The following is a 20665-nucleotide window of genomic DNA, read 5'->3' as shown; positions in this document are numbered from 1 at the left end:
CAAAAAAAGGCGAAAAAATAGATGAATAGATAGATAAATTAACAATACTGTAATACTATCTTACATTCTTCTCCGACGACTAACCTTATTGTGAAAGTGTTAGCCGGAAGTATTATGTAGTGAAAGAATAGGACGCCAAACTAGAGCATCCTGATCCTGACGTCTTCTACGCATATTTTTTCCGCTCATCGAGCGTTTAAATGTCATCGGGGAGACGACAAAATACGACGTTTAATCGGTGCTTTTAAAATTTTTGTCCTCTTGGATTTTATCCCACATTCCTTCTAGTCGTCGTCTGTGATGGCCGACAGCGTCCTCAGCATCAGGACCAGTTCAAGAGGGCCGGAGCCGCTCGGACCTACGACAATCGAACAACACACCTAACTCCATCAGTAATATTTAGCATATTTAAATCTTTTCATTTTAGCATATTTACAAGACATTGTTTATACTTACTTCACATATCCAGGACAAATACGGACACTGGTTTGATTACATATGTGTATGTAAATATTTCATCCATCAATTTTCTACGCAAATTGGTTGACAATTCCTGTTGATAATCTGAAATTCAAGTACTTGGAAAGTTTGAAATAAAAATAGGTGTCTTAATGATTCATCAATTTTCCAAAAGCATCATTGTCCACTTAGCAGGCTTAATGCTAACAAACGCTTCAAAACACCATTTACATGCTAGCAGTTGGAAGTTTCTTGCATCATGTGTTGGACCTCAGCTGTACCTTATGATCAACATATAGAATATTGTAATTTATATAGAATGTAAAATGTACAAATCTACAATAATATGTATTTTTTGAATGACTGTAGATATGCTTGTCTGTACCAGCAGACCACGTTGCCTTGACTGACCTTTGAACTTCCTGCAACAACCCGCCAGCCCATGATGTTAAAATGGTCGCCGCCATGACAGCGCACCACAGGAGTGGTGCGCCGTGAGCAGCATCAGTGCCAGTGTAGATGACATCTTCCGACGCAAGCAGGATGTCCCAGCTCCTGGCGGGCCTCGGCGCCGACACCACCGAGAAGGCTCGGCTCGAGCTCAACGAAAACCCAAACACGCTACACCAGGACATACAACAGGTTCTGGGGACCCGTCATTTTTTTGGTCTATTGTGCTCAGACATTTGACATTTACGTCTTTTCGCTGCTGCAAGGTGCGTGACATGATCGTGACTCGTCCAGACATTGGCTTCCTGCGTACAGACGACGACTTCATCCTTCGCTTCCTCCGAGCGCGCAAGTTTGATCCGGTGGAAACGTTCCGCCTGCTGGCGCAGTACTTCCAGTTCCGACAGCAGAACCTCGACATGTTCCAGAGCTTCAAGGTCGGCATGCATACACTCTTTTCAAACCGGGATGCCATTTTGTCTCCAAATAGCAAGAAAGTCATTAACAGGAAGTGATGTGTGTGTGTGTTAGGTGGATGACCCCGGCATTAAGCGGGCATTGATGGACGGCTTCCCAGGCGTTCTGGAGAGTCCGGACCAACACGGCCGGAAGATCCTCATCCTTTTTGCCTCCAACTGGGACCAGAGCAGGTCAATGCGTCGTCATGGTTGACACGTTTTATGAAACATAAAATGAAGAATGTATGATTAGATTCTGATTTCACTTGGATGATTGACAGACACATTGGAACATTAAAAATGAGACACAGTTGTTCTGCTAGTGGGCTTAAGTGTCTTGAGGACAAAAAGTGACATAGTACACCGACCTTGAGCTGGATTTTAAGGATATGGACTAAATGCCGGTCCGGGCTTTCCATTTGTCCAGGAACTCGTTCACAGACATCTTGCGGGCCATTCTGCTGTCGCTGGAGGTTCTGATCGAGAAGCCCGATCTGCAGATCAACGGCTTCGTCCTCATCATTGACTGGAGCAACTTCTCCTTCAAGCAGGCCTCGAAGCTAACGCCCAACATCCTCAAGCTAGCCATCGAAGGCCTACAGGTGAGATGCCCGAACCGCCTCTGTGACCCAAACAGCTGCTCGACTCGACCACCTTGATCAGGTGTTTAGTTGTGGTAGTTTGTTTATAAAAAGATCATGTAATTAGGAAGAATTTTAACGAGTTTACTTTGGCACCATCTTGTGGGATCATGCTGCCAAGCGGCTACGTTGACGTGAGTTGAGGAACTTCATTTAAAACAGTCTTTAGCCACCAGCTTGCACTGCTTTGGTGTCAGGGAACTATGTTGAAGTGAATTGAGGAGCTTCGATTTGACAAAGTAGCGTTTATCCGCCAACCGGTGGAACCTTGTCGCTAAGGAACTCCGTCGAAGTAAGTTAGGGAGTTTCATTTTGACAACGGGAGTGCTTTATTAGCAATCCATGCAACTTTCACCGTTTGAGTCACTTGAAATTGCTTCAAGTTACGGCACACACTTTAAGAGTAGCTAACATTGTTGCTTCAATTTTTTTTCTCCTCAGGACAGTTTCCCGGCCCGCTTCGGAGGCATCCATTTTGTCAACCAGCCGTGGTACATTCACGCCATGTTCACCATCATCAAGCCTTTCCTCAAAGAAAAGACCAGGAAACGGGTGAATGCAAAAGCTACTTCTCTCCCTTTTTCTCATTCACTTTGTCTTGTCCTGATAGAATATGATTTACAGTAGACCTATTCTAAATATTATAAAAGAAAAAAACAACAACACATTGGCTGCAACCTGTCTATCCAGCTAGCTTGCTAGCCATGTAGCTACAGTAGTCAGCTAAGACAATAGTTGTCTGTCTATTCCACGGAGCAGATTTTTCTCCACGGCAACAACTTGAACTCGCTCCATCAGCTGATCCAACCCGAGTGTCTGCCGTCTGAGTTCGGGGGTACGCTTCCGCCGTATGACATGGGCATGTGGGCTCGCACCCTGCTGGGTCCCGATTACATGGACGAGACCGAGTACACGCTCACCTACGACGCCCTGCACGTCCGAGAGAACTGCGGGGGAGGCGTGGACAAGGAGCTCATGAAGAGGTCAGGACGCTTGCAGCAGTATTAAAAAAAAAAAAAAAAAAAGCACCATTGAACTATGTTGACGTGGGTTGAGGAGTTTCATTGAGATCAGGGGTGTTCAAACTCGGTCCTCAAGGGCCACTGAAAACAGGCAGAACGGCAGCCCTTGAGAATCGGAAGTAGTGTTTCGCCGCCATCTTGTGGCATCCTGGTGTCAAGGAACTCCGTTGATGTGAATTGAAGAGCTTGCTAGAGACAAAAGTAGTGCTTTGCTGCCACCTTGTGGCATCTATAGTGATGACTCCAATGTGACGTTTTTTGTGCTTCAGGTCTCAGTCTGTGGTCAATCCTGCCATGCTGCGACAGACTGACAGAGAGACCAGCACGCCGCTATTGGCCCTGGACTGAATACACACATACACACACTCACACACACAGTGCTGGATTTTGACTTGTGTTGTTTCGTCCCGTCCAGCTGAACTTTGACTCGAATTTCCTGTTTCTGAGCCCAAATGTGTGTATGCTGTGTACACACAGACACACACACACACACAGACACACACACACACGTACAAACACGCTCTTACCTGTGATTGTGTGTCCCCACGCTGGTTAAGCGTGTTAGCTTTGAGGAGGAATGTAGAAAAGGTGGTCATGACTTTTAATGGTGACAGTGAATGTTTGCTCACCATCATCATCACCATCTTCATCATCATCTGTGACAATGACGCCCTGACATTCATTCAGTCAATCGTTGTGATTGTAGATGACAGTTTCTCATTTTTTTTACTGAGCCAGGTACACATTCGATTTAATGCTCGCCACCAAATTTAAAAAAAGAATGTTTACCGGTTATCAGGGAATATTCGGTTGATCGTTTCAGCCCTCTGGTCAACTCTCAAGTTCACTATGTAAAAATCCAGGTCCAAGATTTTAAAAAAGAAAAAAAAGTACTTATTTTAAGTGAAACTGGCTAATTTCCAGTTGCAAACCAGTAGCACTCTTGCTAGCGTAACTGGCTCAACGGAATGCTAACCTATTAGCCAGGTTCACGTGTCACGTGGTCACACCCGATTGTCGTCGTCGTCGATGCATCTCGCTATCACAATCGTTGCTCGGTTTACCCGCCACATATGAATGAAGACACTTTTTGTCATGTATCCTCAGCTTTCCAATCAAGGAAAATGTCACTCGGGTAGAAAAAACCAAGCGGTCCGTGCATGTCAATTAGGGAAGAAAAAGTTCTTCCCCAACCCCCGAGTACCACGTTTTCATGCTTTTTAAGTATTAACGCCGTCAACACACCGAATGCCAAAACATCACTGAAGAGAAAGATTGTTTTTATTCAATTGAACTCGTTTCAACGATTGTATAGTTCATGTACTGGTGCGCTGCAAAACAAGGTGGAACACTTTGCGTCCGACATTGAAATCGTTGCAGGTGTTTGGATGGAAAAAAGTTGGTCCTTTGTTTGTTGCGGCGCCGCTCGACATCAGGGCTACACTCGTCTCTTTTCATGTATTTACTGCAGAATGTAAACTAGTAAACATTTACACCTCCACGCGTGGCGTTTTCATTCGGGGATGGGGGATCAGGTGGGGGGGTTAAATTGACAACAAGAGAACCTAGAAAGTCACACACATGGACACATTTGATTTTTGGAGTAGACAGATGGGGAATTTATCTACCTTGAGGCGAAACTGTATTTTTTTCCCTCTATTATTTACAATAAATTAAATAAACCAATTATTTTCATATTGTAAAACGTGAATTTAAAAATGTGAATTTAAAAAATGCTATTTACAATAAATAACAGTAATTGAATAAATACATGTTAACTATATATTTGCAAAATTTATTTTAATTACTTGTAGGATTTTTTTTGGTTTAATATTTAAATGAAGTAATTATTTATGGGGGAAAATAATTTTCAATATTTTAATTTGCCGATTTCAGAAAAATGGTGCTGCCCAAACCTGGACTAACTGGAAAAACAACAACAACAAAAAACCCTGAACAAAAAACAACCCCCCCCCCCAAAAAAAAAAAAACCCACTGTGATTCTCTTGTGTCATTTTTAATAAAAATAGACTCTCTTAGAACATCTGCTTGTTGTAGTGATTGTACAAAAGTGAAGGGAAAAAGCGAGCTAGTCGGAAAACACAGGAAGTCACAGCCAAGTCGTGGTTTCCCACAAATAAAACTCTACAAACATTGAACATGAACAGTCAGTCATAGTGTGTGTGGTGTGTGCACGTTTGGGTTGTGCCTGTGTGTGTGTGTCAGTAGTACCACCCAGAAGAACCTTGAGTGGTGCGCAGTCCTTCCTGAGCTCGCTGGTCTAGATGGCGCTGAGCGTCTGTCTCTGGTACGCCGTCAGCTGCGGGTGCCACACGTCCACGATGAAGATGAGGCGGAAGGTGTCCGCGTCCTGCCAGACCTCGTGCTCGAACGAGTCGTCGAAGATCAACACTTTGCCCTCCTCCCACTCTCTGAATCGAAATAGTGTGTATTGGAATACAGTTTCATGTATTGCATGCGTTTGATTTAAAAAAAAAAAAAAAAAGATAAATAAATAAATACAAGAAAGGAGGACCTAAAAAAATGGAATGCAATATCGAGGCAAAAAAACTGCAGTAAGGTTTTCTCCAAAAAATTTACCTGGTCTGGTCTGTGCATCGGATCCTGCATCCCTGTTTGGGAATGACGAGGCCGAGGTGCATCCTCAGTCGACAGTTGGTGGGACCCGTGTGTGGCCACACGTGCGTGCCCGGTTGCATCACTGAGAACTTAATCTACACGCACGCACGCATGCACAAGTGAGTGAATGGAATAGAGGCTACATTTAAATCTTGCGTGAGTCTACCTGTCCTCTCTTGCAGCCGGTGGCTTCAGGAAATCTCTCCAGTAGCGAGCAGGTCTTCGGTACAGCCTGACAGGAAGTCCCGGACTTCTTCCCTGAAGGTAAACAAGATTGTTAGCTGTGTGGATGTGGATCAGGCGAGAGGAAGAAGTTCAAAAAAATGGACCTTGCTGCCAGAGTGTGTACTGGCCCCACTCTCCTTTCTCCCTCAGGTTCTCCTCCTCGGGTACAAACTGGCCCGTTTTTTGGTCCATCATGACCATAGCCTCGTCCCGGATCATTTTCCAGTTCTTCTCCAGTGCCTGAACACAAACGCAGTCATTGAGTCCTGAACTGGAAGAACATGCTGGTGAATCCGGCAAGCTGTCCAACCTTGATCAGATCGGTGTATCCAGTCTCATTTGGGGTCCACCAGGGCTGCGCCTTGAGTCCATCGACGTTGTAGAGTGACCTCTGCCACACGGACGCAAAGTGCCCTCGCTCGTGGCCAAGCTGGTACCAGTGGTACGCCTGCCCCGGGACACACACACAACACACACACACCATACTTGTAAACCAGGAATAATAAAATGAAATGAATGTTGGTCCTTTAAAGTAATTCACAAACACTCACGCTCTTGTCTCCAACTCTCTGCAGGGCGTCTCCCAGGTGGAAGTAAAAACGTCCGTCATCTGTGCCAGGCTCTTCGGATTCCAGCCCCTCCTGGTGGCCAAACACGCGTTCAAAGTGTGGCGGTTGCCTCGGAAACTAAACACTATTGACACGTCGACATACCTTCAAGTACGGAATGCTCTCCGCGATCTTATTCTCCGACTTCAGGATGAAGCCGTAGTGAACCTTGGCAAAGCCGTCGCTTGGCGCAAGCGCCATAACCTGCAGATGGCGCCAGTGAGACTTAAGGAAAAAGAGCAGAAGAAGAATCAGGCGACATCACTCACCTCCTCATAGACAGTCTTGGCGCTTTGGTTGTCGCCGAGCAACAGGTAGGCCACACCCAGGTCGTTCTTCAGACTTATGTCTTCTGGAAAGATCTGCCCCAACCTCTCCAGCGTGGCCACAGCACCCCGCATGCGCCCTGATATGTGGAAATTTAGTAAAATAGAAAAGTCTGTCGTTATTTGGGGGCTGGTTCCACCACAGGATTCTGCACATGCAGGACTCCCGTCATATATTCTTTATCCTCGGCAAAGAATGATTACTATTAGTGCCGCACCGATGAGCTGAGAGTCACCATTTGCATGTGTGGCTTTGTTGCCATGGAAACTCGGACACTTATGTGGTTACCCAGGAACTGTTGGCGCTCTGCTCGTCGCTTGAGGGCCGCTCTGACCAAGTCGGGGGTGGCGTCCGGAAGCTCTGCGGCATCTCTGTAGCTGCCGATGGCCTTCTGCAACATGTCATTGCTGCGCTGCTTCTCGGCCAGGTCGTCCTCTGCCTGCGTGTTTTAGCATACGTTTTGCAGCAACGTTTACATTTACATCATTTCACAAACGAACTATGCGAATGTGTATTTGGCGTGAGTCCATTTTTTCTTAGATGCGTGTAACGAAGAGTGTATATGGAGTGACGGTACAACAGTGCGGTGGTCCTGAAAATGAGCACCTGTGCTTTCCCGTAGTGAGCGCGGGGGCTCTGTGGGTGCTGTTGGATCAAAGTCTCAAAGGCTTGCAGCGCCGCCTCCGCTTTTCCCTGAGGCACACGAAAGGAGAGTGGGAGTCAACAGAAGTGCATTCGAAGGCCGCAGCCGAGTCACTTCCTTCCTGTCACGTACTTTCTTGCGAAGCTTCTCGGCGGCGTCCAGTTCTGCTTTGATGGTCTTGTCCAACTTGTTGAGCAGTTTGGGTTTTTTCTTCTTGGCTGGAGGACAAAATGTGAACGTGAGAAAGATTTGGACCTCTTTGACAAATTGACGTCTCTTCTTTTACCTTTTTCTTTGGGCTTCTCCGCGGCTGTGTGGTCTGCTGTTTCTATGGCAAAAAGGATCACACCGTCAGCGTCAGGCAGTGGCAAGTCATACATTTGAAACGTAGGCTCAACGGCTTTGCTAATTTGACTTGCGCTAACCGACCAATCAGAGCTGACCTTGTGGGCCAGCTGGATGGCACACACAGTACATTGTTCGATGAGCCGCAACAGAAAACCTGCAACCCTAGATGGGCTTTTGAAGCTCCACATACAATATACTATAATGTATATGTATTTTTTTCATTTTTTATTCAACCACAAAAACATGGCGAGATTGTCAAAGAAGACAGATGGCCACAACAAAGAGGAATTGGGTGTAAATATTAAGGCTGTTGGCCACCGTAGATAGCCCAGTTTACTGACAGCACCTGGGAATTTCGATGGCAGAGACTCTCCACACTTTGCTTTCTATCCACAGGTACATCTTAAATTATAAAACGACCACGTCGAGTCAAACGTCCTTCATTTGGTATGAACAGAAAGCGCGGCGATTTGTGTTGGTGTGTCGGCGTGCTGACCCTCGGGGGTGTTGCTCTCGCTGGTAGTCTCACTGCGCGCTTCATCTGGCTCAGACTGCTTCTCCGCCTCCAACGGCGGCTCTGATGCGCACAACAAAAGTAGAGTGGAACCGATTCATAGTTGGAAGACAGAGAGCATAAAGTGACAAGAGCGGAGGAAAATAAGTCTTTTTGCATATGTTAGTGCGTTTTCTGTGTGAATTACTGAAATATTGATGCTAATTTCCGTTAGCCTGTCTATGGCATTTTGCAAAATACAGTATTTCATTATCCTGCTGTATTTCAGTCGCTTTAAATGCATTAAAAGGGAGGGAGAAATAAAACTTGATGGATATATACTGTATATATATATATATACATATATATATTTTTTTTTAATGCCATCTTTACATATCGCAGCTCTGTTGCAGGGCGCCTGCGATAAATGGGGGTTTGCTATATTTCAAACTCAAACACATTGAATTTGGGTTACTTTACCAAAGGAACATACCTTCTTCATGTGTCGACTTAGAGTTTGGCACATCTTCTGCAGGTTCCGCTGAACCGCAAAAAAACCCAAAACAAAATATTAATTTTAGCTTAAACAAGCCTTTAAGTTATCAAAGATCCACCGTGCAGCATCCATGAAAGCCTTAATATAATTAATAATCGTGACTATTAATATAGCGTGCGGCTGGAGGGTGAAATCCGTTTGCGGTGGTTGTGGTACAAGTGCTCACCCTCGGGGTCGCTGCTACTCTCTGCAACATTCTCATCTTGCGCTACGACAGGCTCGGACCACTGCTCCACTTCCACCGGTGGCTCTGAGGCACAAAACAAAGTCAAGCAAGCATATTGAATCTGGATCGTCTTTAATTTAAAAAAATACAAGGGAACACACCTTCTTGTGTCAACTTGGAGCTCGTCAAATCGTTTGCAGATTCCACTTCGCAGCAAAATTAAAATGTTAAAAAAAGCAGTTCATGTTTGTTTACCGAACCTTCAGGTTATTTCCTGGCTTACCGACAGTCTCCTGAGACGACGGCTCCTCCACCAGGACTACGGGCATAAAACATCAACACTTGAACCAATGCACAAAACCACGTCGGGCTGTCAGCCGCCTGCTGATATGCTCACCCCCGCTCGTGTCGATGGCGTCCAAGTCCTCCTCTGAAAGACATCAAGGGGAGACGTCACGATGGAGAAGGACAAAAGACACCAAACTTTGATATATTTGACACACCATAAGGATGCTCCAGGTCTTCTCGAGGATCATCTGCAACATAAAATATCACAGGAGGTGATGTAGCATTCTCAACAAAAACAATTTGGAATCTAAATGTAAAAATGTGGTTTTGAGCAGTTTTGGTCTCGAAGACAGCTGGAATAGGCTCCAGCACACCCGCGACCATTGTGAGGGTGGATAATGGATGGAGGGATGATGTAATCCAGGTTGTAGATGAGGGCATAGCTAACCAAGTGACAGAGCAACTCTATTTTTTAGTTTCAAAGAATTACAGAAATATCAAGTCATCTCTCCCCATTGAAATGAATGTAAATGCCATTAATCCGTTCCAGACAAAAAAAATAATGTGGAAACGCTTTTGTTATGAAACATTTATTTCAAGCATTCTCTTCTTCAGAGTATATCATTTTTTTCTCTCCCTACGACAACAATATTTTGGAAAATTTTCCTCAGCATCTGTGTTGGACTCACCTGCTACAAAGTCTTCTTCTACAAACGCAGGCAGGGGAACAGGAGCTGCAGGACACACACGTTATGTATATGTAAGCATGTACGAAGATGAGGGGAAAGAAAATATAGTGATTAAGAAGTTTTGCGTTTGAAGAGGTGATGAAGCAGATTGTCAAAGGGTCCCGGACAAACCTTGGATTTCAGAGTCCACATCCTCAGCTTCAGAGACTGGCATGCACATGCGCAAATGCACAGGAAGTGTGTCATGACACGCATTTAGACAAGGTGACAAGCAAATTGTTGCATCACACACTTGTGGGTGAGTCGTCTGTTGCGGTCTCCTCCATAGGCACCTCGACTGACTCCTCCCCGTGCGGCTCGGCAGCTTGTCGGTCGGTGGACTGGTCTTCAGCAGTGAAGTCCTGTGTTGCAGTCTCCTCCATAGGCACCTCGACTGACTCCTCCCCGTGCGGCTCGGCAGCTTGTCGGTCGGTGGACTGGTCTTCAGCAGTCAAGTCCTCTGTTGCGGTCTCGTCCATAGGCACCTCAACTGACTCCTCCCCGTGCGGTTCTGCAGCTTGTTGCTCGGTGGACTGGTCTTCAGCAGTCGAGTCCTCTGTTGCGGTCTCCTCTGTAGGCACCTCCACTGACGGCTCTTCCGGTGACTCTGTGGCTTGTCGATTGCTCAACTGCTCTCCAGCAGTTTCTAGCACACAAATAATGGAGAGAATTCATCTGTAAAAGAGTATGTCTGATTTTTTTTTTTAATTGATACAAATGTGATGAATTTTTTAGCCTTTTTGATTTTCTTTGCATTTGTGTTTATTACCGTACATTATAATTTTTTCAAAGATGCAAGAAAAATAATTCTAGATTTTTTTTTTGTTTTTTTTGCATTGACTCCACCGCTCTCATTTTTTTTCTCTATTCCTTCATAAAAAGTTCGGAATATTTGGCTTTCAGGTGACATTTATGGAAAATGTAAAAAGCTCACGCAACAGCGATGCATCATGAAAGTGAACATTCAAGTGGAAGGATGGACTGGTCATTTCCTCATCGCAAACGATTCTCTCGTCATGTAACCTTGAGCATCGATCACTTCTATGTCTTTCTGTGACTCTTCCAGTCTCTCTGTAGCTCTGTTGCAACCTGCTGTTGACACCCTGTGACACTCTAAACTCAGTGGCCAGTTCCCATCTGACAACGTCCTGTTTGAAGCATCGCAATGGGAAGGTACTGTTGATCCATTGTTAGGTGTGGTCTAAGTCTCATGATGTGGATTGTGGTAGAAACAAAAAACCAAAAAATTACCTCAAAAGCCCGATGTGCTCTAAAAACAGTAAAGACATTTTTGAAATCAGCGGAAACTATATCTTTATGGATACATAAAGTCTGATTAAAATATGCTGTTGTCCAGTGTAATGATTTTTCTCCCTTTGCTCCCCTCCAGTGCCGAGTCCCTCAGGGCTCTATCCTTGGTCCTTGATTTTTCATTGATCATGCTCCCTCTTAGTGAGTCGTTCAGCCGCTTCCATTAAATGTCCTGCGGTTGCTCTGATGATGATGACACCGGGATGTATTTCCCTGCCAGAGCCAACATTATAATCTGTAGGCACTGACCTCCCTCCATGATCGTGTAGATGCTACCAAAAGATGGATGCTCCAATTTTTTTCTTCATTTGAACCCTAACAAAAGTGAGTACGTTTGTGTGTGTCAGAGGTGGAAAAAAGTACAGTGGTGCTTTGGGAGATAAATTTAATTCCTTTTGTGACCATGTTTATAAGTCAAAACCCTCGCATCTCAAATCCTCTTTCCTCATTGAAATGAATGGAAATGCTGTTAATCTGTTCCAGCTTCCCCCAAAACATTAAAAAACTAAGTCCGGTCACTAATGTACCCGTGTAACTTTACATCCCACCACTTGTGTGCGTGTGTGTATTCACCTGATCCCTCTTTAGCTGGCTGCCCCTGGCTTGGCGCTTCTTTCAGGCCTGTTTGTAGATGTGATAATATGACAAAGACACAGAAACTGCTCACATATTGTTCACTCGCTCATAAATGTGAACACACACTAACACAGGCAGGAGCAGCTCACAAGCGCGCCCTTTGTCGTGTCATGTGGTCAAACTTGGAATATGAACGAACGTGTGATGTCACGTGACGTCAGAAGCATACCTGAGGTGGTTCACAGTAAACGTGGAATCGATTTCCGAAAAGTATGACGTGCTGATATTGACACACACCAATGGAGTCTTAAATAACCGAACGTATGTTTTGAAATATGGGAAGAAGCCGGAGAACAAGAGGACAGCACCGTTTGAAGTTTTATTTTACACTTTGGAGGGAAATTATGTTCCAGAAAAGGAGAGGCGGAGTTTCCAGTGCACATACACACATGGGAGAAGATTAAAACAACAACAACAACACAAATGAATCAACAATTTCTCAGCAAAAGCAACCGATTGGCTGTGTTGGGAATCACTCCTGATCTACCCCGTCCGTATCCAATGAGTGGACAATTTCATCACGCTTCCCACAACGCATCTTGAAAATGAGGAAACAATGACGCTAACTCGAAAAGCTTTTTTTGGGGGGGAGTAAGAATTAAAATCGTGACAATCTGAGAGTAACTAATCCCCACCCAGAAAGGTTGAATGGCTTGTCGATGTCACAGGAGTGCGGCAAAGCACTACTTTTCAGTCCGATAAGAGTGCCTGGACTAAATGAAGCTCCTCACCTCACTTCAACATGAAAACAGTGCCAAAGCAATAGTTCTTCCCCCCCCCCCCCCGCCCCTGTCATTTTTGTTCAAAATTGAGCGGTATTATTGAAGGTCCACGCAATTTCAAGGCAACACCTGAGTCGTGTTTCAAAACTTTTTTTTTTTTTGCCTAAACCGACTATCGAGTCCACTGATTCTAAACACAGCCTCACCAGAGACAAAAATAAGAAGAGTCCAAACATGTGCAAAAGAAGGGTTTACTTCTTCCTCCCACTGGCGGCCATTTTGTCAGCAACCACGCCCTTTTCCCTCCTGACCGCCGTCACGCCGGCTCGCTGAATTTTCTCCTCCGGCATCTGAGTGCTATTTGCTTTCCTCGCGTCGGGCCGCTCCGGCTCCGTCTTCTCCCGGGCGGCCTTCTCCCGAGAAAGACGCAGCAGCTCCTTCTCTCTGGCCGCCTTCTCCTTCTCCTGAGCCAGCCGGGCTCTCTCTTTCGCGAGGACTTCTTTCTCCGCTCTTTCTTTTTCTTGCCTTTCCCTCTCCGCCTTCTCCCGTTCCTGTTCCAGCTTTCCTTTCTCCATCCTTTCCCGCTCTTTGGCCATCTGTTCTTTTTGTAGTCGCTCCCTTTCTTTTCTTTCCCGCTCGCTCTTCTCTGCGGCCAAGCGCTCCCTCTCTTCCCTTTCCTTGGTGGCCTCTTGTTCCCAAACCAAGCGCTCCCTCTCTTTCTTTTCAAGCTGTTCCTGCTCCTGCTTGGCTTTCTGTAAAGCAAGTTTCGCTTGCTCCGCCTTTTCCCACTCCCTTTTCTCTCTCTCAGCCTTCTCCCGCTCCGTCTTTTCCCTCTCGGCCTTTTCCCGCTCCCTTCTCTCGCTCTCAGCCTCCTCCCGTTCCATCCTTTCCTTCTCGGCCCTCTCCCACTCCATTCTTTTTCTCTCCACCTCCATCCTCTTTTTCTCTACCTCCATCCTCTCCATCTCCACCGCTATCCTCTCCTTTTGAAGCTTAAGCTGCTCCTGGGTGACCTCCAGCGTCTTCATCTTGAGTTGCCAGGCCGTCTCCCTGCCTTGGTCCTCGTCGGCGAGAAAGGCTTTGATTTCGGCGAGGGCGATGCGGGCGATCCTCTTGGCCTCAGTCTTCTCGTGGATGGCGCTCAGTTCTTCTTGTAGGGCAGAGCGCAACGCGTCGTCTCGGATAGGAAGTTCTGCAGTCGGGAATATAGTCGGCATCAAGGGAATGGAGCGCGAGTGGTAACCAGGGGATGAGTTAGCAGAGCAGCCAAGCGAATTTGGAGGTGCAAACTGACGCTAAATGCGTTTGCGGTGAAAGCGAGGTCCACACACATGCAGGTGGGAGATTTTTCTACCTCGGGTTGCGTTCTTCCGCAAAGTTGCTTCTGCTGGAATCTCGTCTGGGACGCCACACGGGAAACAAAAAGACAAAATAACAAACAAACAAAAAAAATAGACAAGAGCTGCTGCTAAGATGCCAGCATCGCACCGCCACTTCCACAAAGTCATGTGACCGTCCCCACGCTACCTTCGTTCACTTCCATCTCATCAGGATCCTCGTCCATTTCTCGAAGCACTTCACACACAGACACAGACAGTTTTCAGAAACGGATGCCAGTTTTCGATAATGGCGGCGTCAGCAATTTTTTCTCCATTTGATCAAAACAAATCTTGGAAATGCAGATTTTTCCAAAAGGCAAACATGCAACACTCGTCAAGGCCGAGTCGGGTCCCAAAATTGGCGCCTTAAGTCCGACTCAAGTTGAGTGCCCCGCTGCTGGTGGTTAGGTTACCATGGCAACAAACATTTTGAGTGTCATTCTACTTCCGGATCAAAAAGGAAAGCTAAAGTGTCGCTATGAGTGCGTGAGACTGTCTTCTTCTTCATCAAACAACAACAAAAAAGCAACGTTGGCTCGTTTCCACTTTCGACACTCGCAACGTTGAGCGTCCCGCACGCCTCACAGCACCTCAGAGACATGCACGACGTCACCCGATGCTCACGACGTGTACCTTTCCTGTACGCCTGCCTCCTGCGGGAAGCTTTTAACCGCCTGTCATCTGAAGCGACAAAACAGCAGAGGGCGTTTGTCAGTGACGCCTTCTGATCGGGAATTGTTGGATGGACGAGCGTAAATGTGCGAAGCTCGTGGGATCATTCGGCGACATTGCCGACACACCGGTGCCTTTTCTCTGTGTTGGAAAAAAAAAAATGAACTTGAGGTTTCCCTTGTCAAACGTGAAAACATGTACACTCCCAAAAACTGAAAATATAATAAATAAAAATGGGGGTGGGGGTGGGGGGAGAGGATGCAAATGGATCTTTGATCATGTTAGTGTCCGTGTTGGGGGTGTGCAGGTTGGAAGTTTACATTGTTTGACTGTTACAAAAACCATTTTGGGCGCTTGGGATAATATTTCACTTTGTATCATGCGTCAAAACTTTCAAGGCGAACTTCATTTGACCTTCTGGAAAACATACAAATACAAGGTTTCAGTCCATCCCGTAAAAATGTTCACATGCTTTGCTAGCTTGTGTCCAACGTCAAATTCAACGATTCATTTGGAGTACCGCCCCAAAAATAGGCCCCCCCCCCCCCTCAGTCCACCCAATTTGCCAAGTGTGTCCTCCATTAGGTCCTCGGGCCTGCTTCCTGTCCTCCTATTGGTTCTGAAGGTCCAGTATGACCCCTTTGACTTCCACGTCATCAAGGTAAGAAGCACTGCCCTGCTGGCGCCTCCTGGCCGCCGCTGCCTCTTCCTCGCCATCTTCCTCCTCCTCCTCTTCCTCCTCCTCCTCCCCGCCCTGCTCTATAGGCGAGCTGACTACATCATAGAGGAAGGTGAAGAAGCCATACATCCAATCAGAACCTTCCTCTGCCAAAATATTTACAACCTCCTCAAGAGACTCGCCTTGCGAGCTAGCATCGCCATCTTTGGTCAGGCCTGACAAGAGAGAGAGAGAGACAACAGAAGAGAAGATAGGGGGCGATGGAGAGGAAGGGATGGAAGGTAACTTGAAAAATAAAATAAAAATGAAAGGAGGAAACAAGAAGTGAGGGATGAAGCATGTCATCAAACAGAGGATGGCAATGATGGAGGGAAAAGAAAGGAAAGGGAGTTAAAGTCGTCGTTCACACGGCCAGCAGCCGACAACCTCGACTTCCTGTTTCTGTTTCGCCGCGTCCTCGAACTGAGCGTGGCCGTTCGTTTTGAACCCTTTCATGCACCCTGGAACCTGATCAGTCCACCACCGCTCATCCTATGTCCTCCGGGAGAGGCTACAGCTCACCCACGACTCCTGATTTTGAATATCGGGCTGCAAAACCTGATTATTATTATTATTTTTAAAACCAATTCATCGATGAAGCAACAAAATAATTCTTAGTTGCAGCCCTACTTTGACAAGATTAAAAGAATCAGCCCAGTTCTCCAAATAAGTACTGTTTAGCGAGCTGGCATCACGCTGTCACTCCCCAAATTTGGTTGACAAGTGACCCGCAAAACAAAAAGATGAAAGGTTGTACATTGAAAATCTGAAAATGTTCACGTGAGCCAGATCATTTCATGAGCTATCAGAAATGAGAATCGAGGATGATGGGGGATCGCCGTACTTGGGTTACCTGTAGTCATTTTTTTTCCACTCGAAGGCCTCCGCAAGTTTTTTTTTGCACGAGTCGGAGCGCCGCGCTAAGACGCGTGGGGGCACGTTACTGTGAACCACCTCAATAGGAAAAAACATAAGCGGGGACTTGCCGAGCAGGACTTTGGCGTCCTCCACATCGAAGTCGCCGTCTCCGTCTGTGTCGTAGGCTGTCAGCTTCCCTGCAGCGCAAAGTAGAAAAAATAAATAAATGATGATGAACATGACCGTTTTTTTTTTTGTGGGCCTGGAATGACGACAAGAAGAATGACGGCGGATTCACATGGGAGTAGACGACACACGATGAGAAGCGTTTGGGTTCTTATTTATGTGTTCTAGAGTGCTTTTGTTCAGGCCTTCTTGGCGGCAAAGTTGGATGAAGTGAAGGGGAAAAAAAAGGGTGGAGTTGTTGTACTTCAGGAGAACCTTGAAGGTGGGATGTATACGAAGGAAACAGGAAGTGGAAAAGGGGAAACGGAAGAAAGAAGACGCATTGTCTTTGTCGAAAAAAAAAAAAGCGTACCTTGTAAAACTTGTGTAAAGTTCATACGAAACTCCTGAGCGCGGGCTGCGTGTAGACGACACACACAAAATAGATAAAAAAGCTGAGCGTCATCTTCTTGCTTCTTCGCAGGCCCGAAAATCACCCAGAAGAACGAACACGTTCGGCGCCGCCGTATCGCCTTGCAAACACTTACCGACGACGCTGTCGTAGTCGACGATGTCGAAGTAGACGACAGCCACCGAGCTCCAAACCCCCAACAGCGCCAGCACCGCAAACCAGGTGAAGACGGAATACTTGGCTCCTGCCCCCACGTCTCCTCCTGCCGCCTTCTTGCTGCTCTTGCTTTCCGGCGGCTTTGCCTCTGAGGACGCCACACAACACGTCAAACGCATCATTCGGCCGTGAATACATTTCATCCGTTTATTTGCGTGCTCAGGATGATTATTTTGATTTTTTTTTTTGCTGCTTCCATAGTATTGCATTTCAATTCATTGTGCTGCTCCTTCTGGTGGAACCTCCTTGGCCACAAGGAGGCAGTATAGTTACAGAGACTACTACTAATCCATAAATGCTGATTCCCGAGACCTGATCCAAAACCTCTGAGATGCAACGCAGCGAAGAAAAAATTAAAGACGACCATATCAAAATTTTCTCAATTGTCTTACATTTTTTTTGTGTAATTTTTGACTTTAGAAATTTGAAAAGCCGATATCAGCTGAAAAAAAAAATCACATGACAGATCCTGTCCACGTTTGCAGAGGATAAAGAATATATTCCCGTGAGCGCTGTTGTACTCTCCATCTGCACGTGTTGCGTCACTGTTTATCTTCAAAGACCCGTTGGTTGTAAAACTGCAACAATCGACGCTAATGTTAGCATGTCCCACGGACACTTTTGGGGTCGTCAAAGAGGACAAAGAATATATTCCCGTGAGCGCTGTTGTATTCTCCATCTGCACGTGTTGCGTCACTGTTTATCTTCAAAGACCCGTTGGTTGTAAAACTGCAATCGACGCTAATGTTAGCATGTCCCACGGACACTTTTGGGGTCGTCAAAGAACATGATGTTCAAATTTTTAGAATGTGTGAGGGAAAAACACATGCAAGCATATAAAATGGAAGCGCGGGAAGGCTGGAGCCTCGATTCCAACATGGCCACCTGTCAGGCAGACGTGCTGCTCATGTTATGTGCCGGCCCTCGTTAATTACATAACACATCAAACACATTCATTTAACACACACGGCAGTTATTAGCCATCACGATTGGCACTTTGCAGTTTCAAGTTGCCAACACCTTTTTTCCAAGCGTCACAAAAAAAAAAGCAGAGGTCAAAGTGACCCGGGAACGTATTTAACTCCAGCCCAACGGGAGGGGGGGGGGGGGTGTCCAACAACAGCTGCTCCTCGGGAAGCAGCTGAGAGCTTCAAACATGACAATCCCGTCGGCTTCATCTCCAACCACAAATGCGTCCAGCTCAAATGTTAAAGGTGAAAGTCGGAACGCAGTCGAATTTAACCTGGTCAAACCAAAGCAAACCGGTTCATGCCAAACCAAAGCGAGTCCATCCCCGAAGGGTTTCACCCACCGGAGAACAGAGGAGCCTGCTGCGTGGCTGCAGCCTCCTCCAAAATGTCTCCTCCTAGCAGAAGCAAATCAAGTGACCCGGAGAAGAAGCAGCAGAACCAAAGTCCAGTTTGACTATCACACTGGTCCTACCTGTCTTCTTGAGGCCATCCTGGGCCTCCTCACTTACGATCGGCTCCACCTGCTCCTCACACACTTGCTCATGAGCGTTCAGCGCCTCCTGGGTGCTGTGGGGCTCCTCCGCCGGCGCTGCCAAGGAGGTTGCGGAGGGGGTGGAGGCGCCATAATGGCGGTAGCGCTGCATGGAGCAAACCTTCCGAGCAGCCCGTCAAACTAACACATTGAATTCTCGACAGCACGTTCACAAAAGAGCCCGGCAGATGATGCGAACTATGGGAAGGAAACTTCCAAAGAGGCGACAACAAGACGACAAGTGACCAACGGGCAGGATGGCGGCGAGTCAATCATCAGGGAAGACACAAGCACCTCCTCCTCGCCGTCCTCGCACCGACCAATTGTGAGGTCCAGAACCTGAACCCCCCCACTATTCTTAGAGCCGACAAACCTCGCAGCGTTCCGTGTTTCTCTGTGTGTGAGATGCCACAGAGGACAAAGTAAGGCAAACAACCTTTACATAGAATACTGTGCAAGAGCCTCGGGCCACTATTAGATTTGTTTTAGCAATGCCATCATGGGCATATATAAAACTACAAATAGGTTGTCCACGGACCTTCTTCAAGGAGCAGGATACAGTGGACCCCAGTTTAAAGTCTAGACGAGAGTTTGGTCAAAAGATGACCAATTTGACCTAGTTTTGCTTGGACTTGCACTTAAATCACGGCGTATATACTTGGTGTTAACTGAACGGTCCATTTAAATGTTTTAATATACTAGATTTGGGGAAATGCACCAGAGGGAAGTGAGATGTTGAAGTGTACATCAGTAAAACAACAGACTATGAAGTAAAGGATATTTTTTTAGTGAATATAAAGGCTTGACGTCACGTTCATATATGTAAATATGATGAACGTGAATTGTTAAAAAGGAAATCGATGTCGTCTTCAGCTAGGCAAGCACAGAATCCTGACGTCATTTGACGGGGCGACTTCCAGGAATGTTGCGGTCACGCAAATCAGCAAATGCCTCACAATTAATCCGCGTGGTGGATCTGTTAGCACCTCGCAAAATGGCCCTGGCCACTGGAAGCGCGAGATAGCGAGACCAAATCCAAACAGAAAATCTTCACGTTTATCTTTCTCTTGCTGCGAGGCAAATTAGGCGCCACCCAAAAAAAAATTCCATCAATGTGTCCGAAATAATGCTGCATACGGCGAGCACAAAATACACAAATACATATCTATATTATACACACACAGTAGTGTTGGTTTGAAACAGTTTAAAGACGAACGTTGCCGGGTTAAGCTAGTTGCACCTTTCACAGGCTGGAGGTGGAAACGCGCGACCTTTACTTTAAATCCTACGAACAAGTGAAAATGTTTACCGAATAAAAGATTGATTCTTCAAGTTTAAAACCACGAATGTGTTTTGGGCCCGAAAAGAGACAACGTCGACAATCGGCAAAATGTTTAAGGGAATCTGGGATAGAATAGACGTGCCTGACGTTCGCGGACTCAGACTCGTTCGCTACTAAGACAGAACACAAACCTTTTTTGGAATGCGTTTTGGGACTTTTCTTCGGAGCCATTGTGTCGTAAATTCACTGGTAGGATTATATCGAGTGACAAGCAGCTACCAAGCTAAGCTAACGGCAACTTTGATTGACACCGAGGGGATTTTGTTCGGAAAGAGGTGGATGGATGGAGCCGCAGCTAGCTTGGAGACCAACGACGCTCTGAATACTGACCGTGATTGTGATTGGCCAAGCACTCAACCAATCGGTGATGCGAAATAGTCAAATGGGCAAGGTTGAAAAGATTTCAGCCAATCATGTTCGTAGAAAGCTTCCACTGTTTGGAGTGATTAAAAAAAACGTGGCAGGAGAAGAGTTGACGCGATCCGGGGCGGAACATAATCTGGATTTAAACCAAAACCAACTCTTGCACACTGCTTTAGTTCTGATCTAAAACTATTTGTTTTAATGCAAACACACACACCTCTCTCTATCTATAGATAATCTCTCTCTATCTATGGATAGAGAGAGAGACACACACACACAATATACATGTTTTCATGAAGAACATCACTGAAAGGTG

The 20665-nt window shown here is 46.1% G+C and overlaps 2 protein-coding genes and 1 pseudogene across 7 annotated transcripts; 1 reads left to right on the top strand and 2 right to left on the bottom strand.

The window, feature by feature from the left end:
- The first annotated feature begins 125 nt into the window (after positions 1–125).
- On the top strand, positions 126–4531 carry LOC147187071 (clavesin-1-like). 2 transcript variants are annotated; one of them, XM_086101718.1, is made up of 8 exons: positions 126–392; positions 851–1101; positions 1176–1346; positions 1441–1559; positions 1795–1969; positions 2450–2560; positions 2768–2991; positions 3300–4531. In XM_086101718.1, the coding sequence occupies exons 2-8, from the start codon at positions 979–981 to the stop codon at positions 3376–3378; spliced, it is 1002 nt and encodes a 333-aa protein (XP_085957844.1). In that variant the 5' UTR covers positions 126–392; positions 851–978; the 3' UTR covers positions 3379–4531. The 2 variants fall into 2 exon arrangements, with proteins under 2 accessions (XP_085957844.1, XP_085957845.1); XM_086101719.1 differs by having other exon boundaries at positions 848–1101.
- Positions 4294–20299, bottom strand: LOC147187069 (aspartyl/asparaginyl beta-hydroxylase-like). Of its 4 annotated transcripts, XM_086101717.1 has the most exons (28): positions 18585–19169; positions 18454–18507; positions 17062–17229; positions 16887–16931; positions 16477–16545; positions 11937–11984; positions 10306–10698; positions 10185–10220; positions 10014–10058; positions 9540–9572; positions 9434–9466; positions 9320–9355; positions 9198–9242; positions 9037–9120; positions 8808–8855; positions 8318–8398; positions 7760–7801; positions 7606–7691; positions 7437–7523; positions 7119–7269; positions 6773–6909; positions 6609–6707; positions 6447–6536; positions 6206–6343; positions 6000–6135; positions 5837–5928; positions 5632–5765; positions 4294–5462 (listed from the first exon to the last, which is right to left on the bottom strand). In XM_086101717.1, the coding sequence occupies exons 1-28, from the start codon at positions 18754–18756 to the stop codon at positions 5312–5314; spliced, it is 2733 nt and encodes a 910-aa protein (XP_085957843.1). In that variant the 5' UTR covers positions 18757–19169; the 3' UTR covers positions 4294–5311. The 4 variants fall into 4 exon arrangements, with proteins under 4 accessions (XP_085957843.1, XP_085957840.1, XP_085957841.1 ...); XM_086101714.1 differs by lacking the exons at positions 18454–18507; positions 18585–19169 and adding an exon at positions 20118–20299; XM_086101715.1 differs by lacking the exons at positions 10185–10220; positions 18454–18507; positions 18585–19169 and adding an exon at positions 20118–20299.
- LOC147187070 (uncharacterized) lies at positions 12306–15580 on the bottom strand (annotated as a pseudogene). Its single transcript, XR_015099063.1, has 5 exons — positions 15445–15580; positions 14734–14824; positions 14249–14296; positions 14076–14120; positions 12306–13913 (listed from the first exon to the last, which is right to left on the bottom strand). The product of XR_015099063.1 is annotated as an uncharacterized LOC147187070 (transcript).
- Positions 20300–20665: the final 366 nt, after the last annotated feature.

This window comes from Hippocampus guttulatus, chromosome 21 (genome assembly GCF_054856545.1).
Source record: "Hippocampus guttulatus isolate MCC_2025c chromosome 21, RoL_Hgut_1.0, whole genome shotgun sequence".
Lineage (NCBI taxonomy): Eukaryota > Metazoa > Chordata > Actinopteri > Syngnathiformes > Syngnathidae > Hippocampus > Hippocampus guttulatus.
The sequence above is the reverse complement of the archived record's forward strand: the minus strand, read 5'-3'. Positions and strand labels throughout refer to the sequence as shown.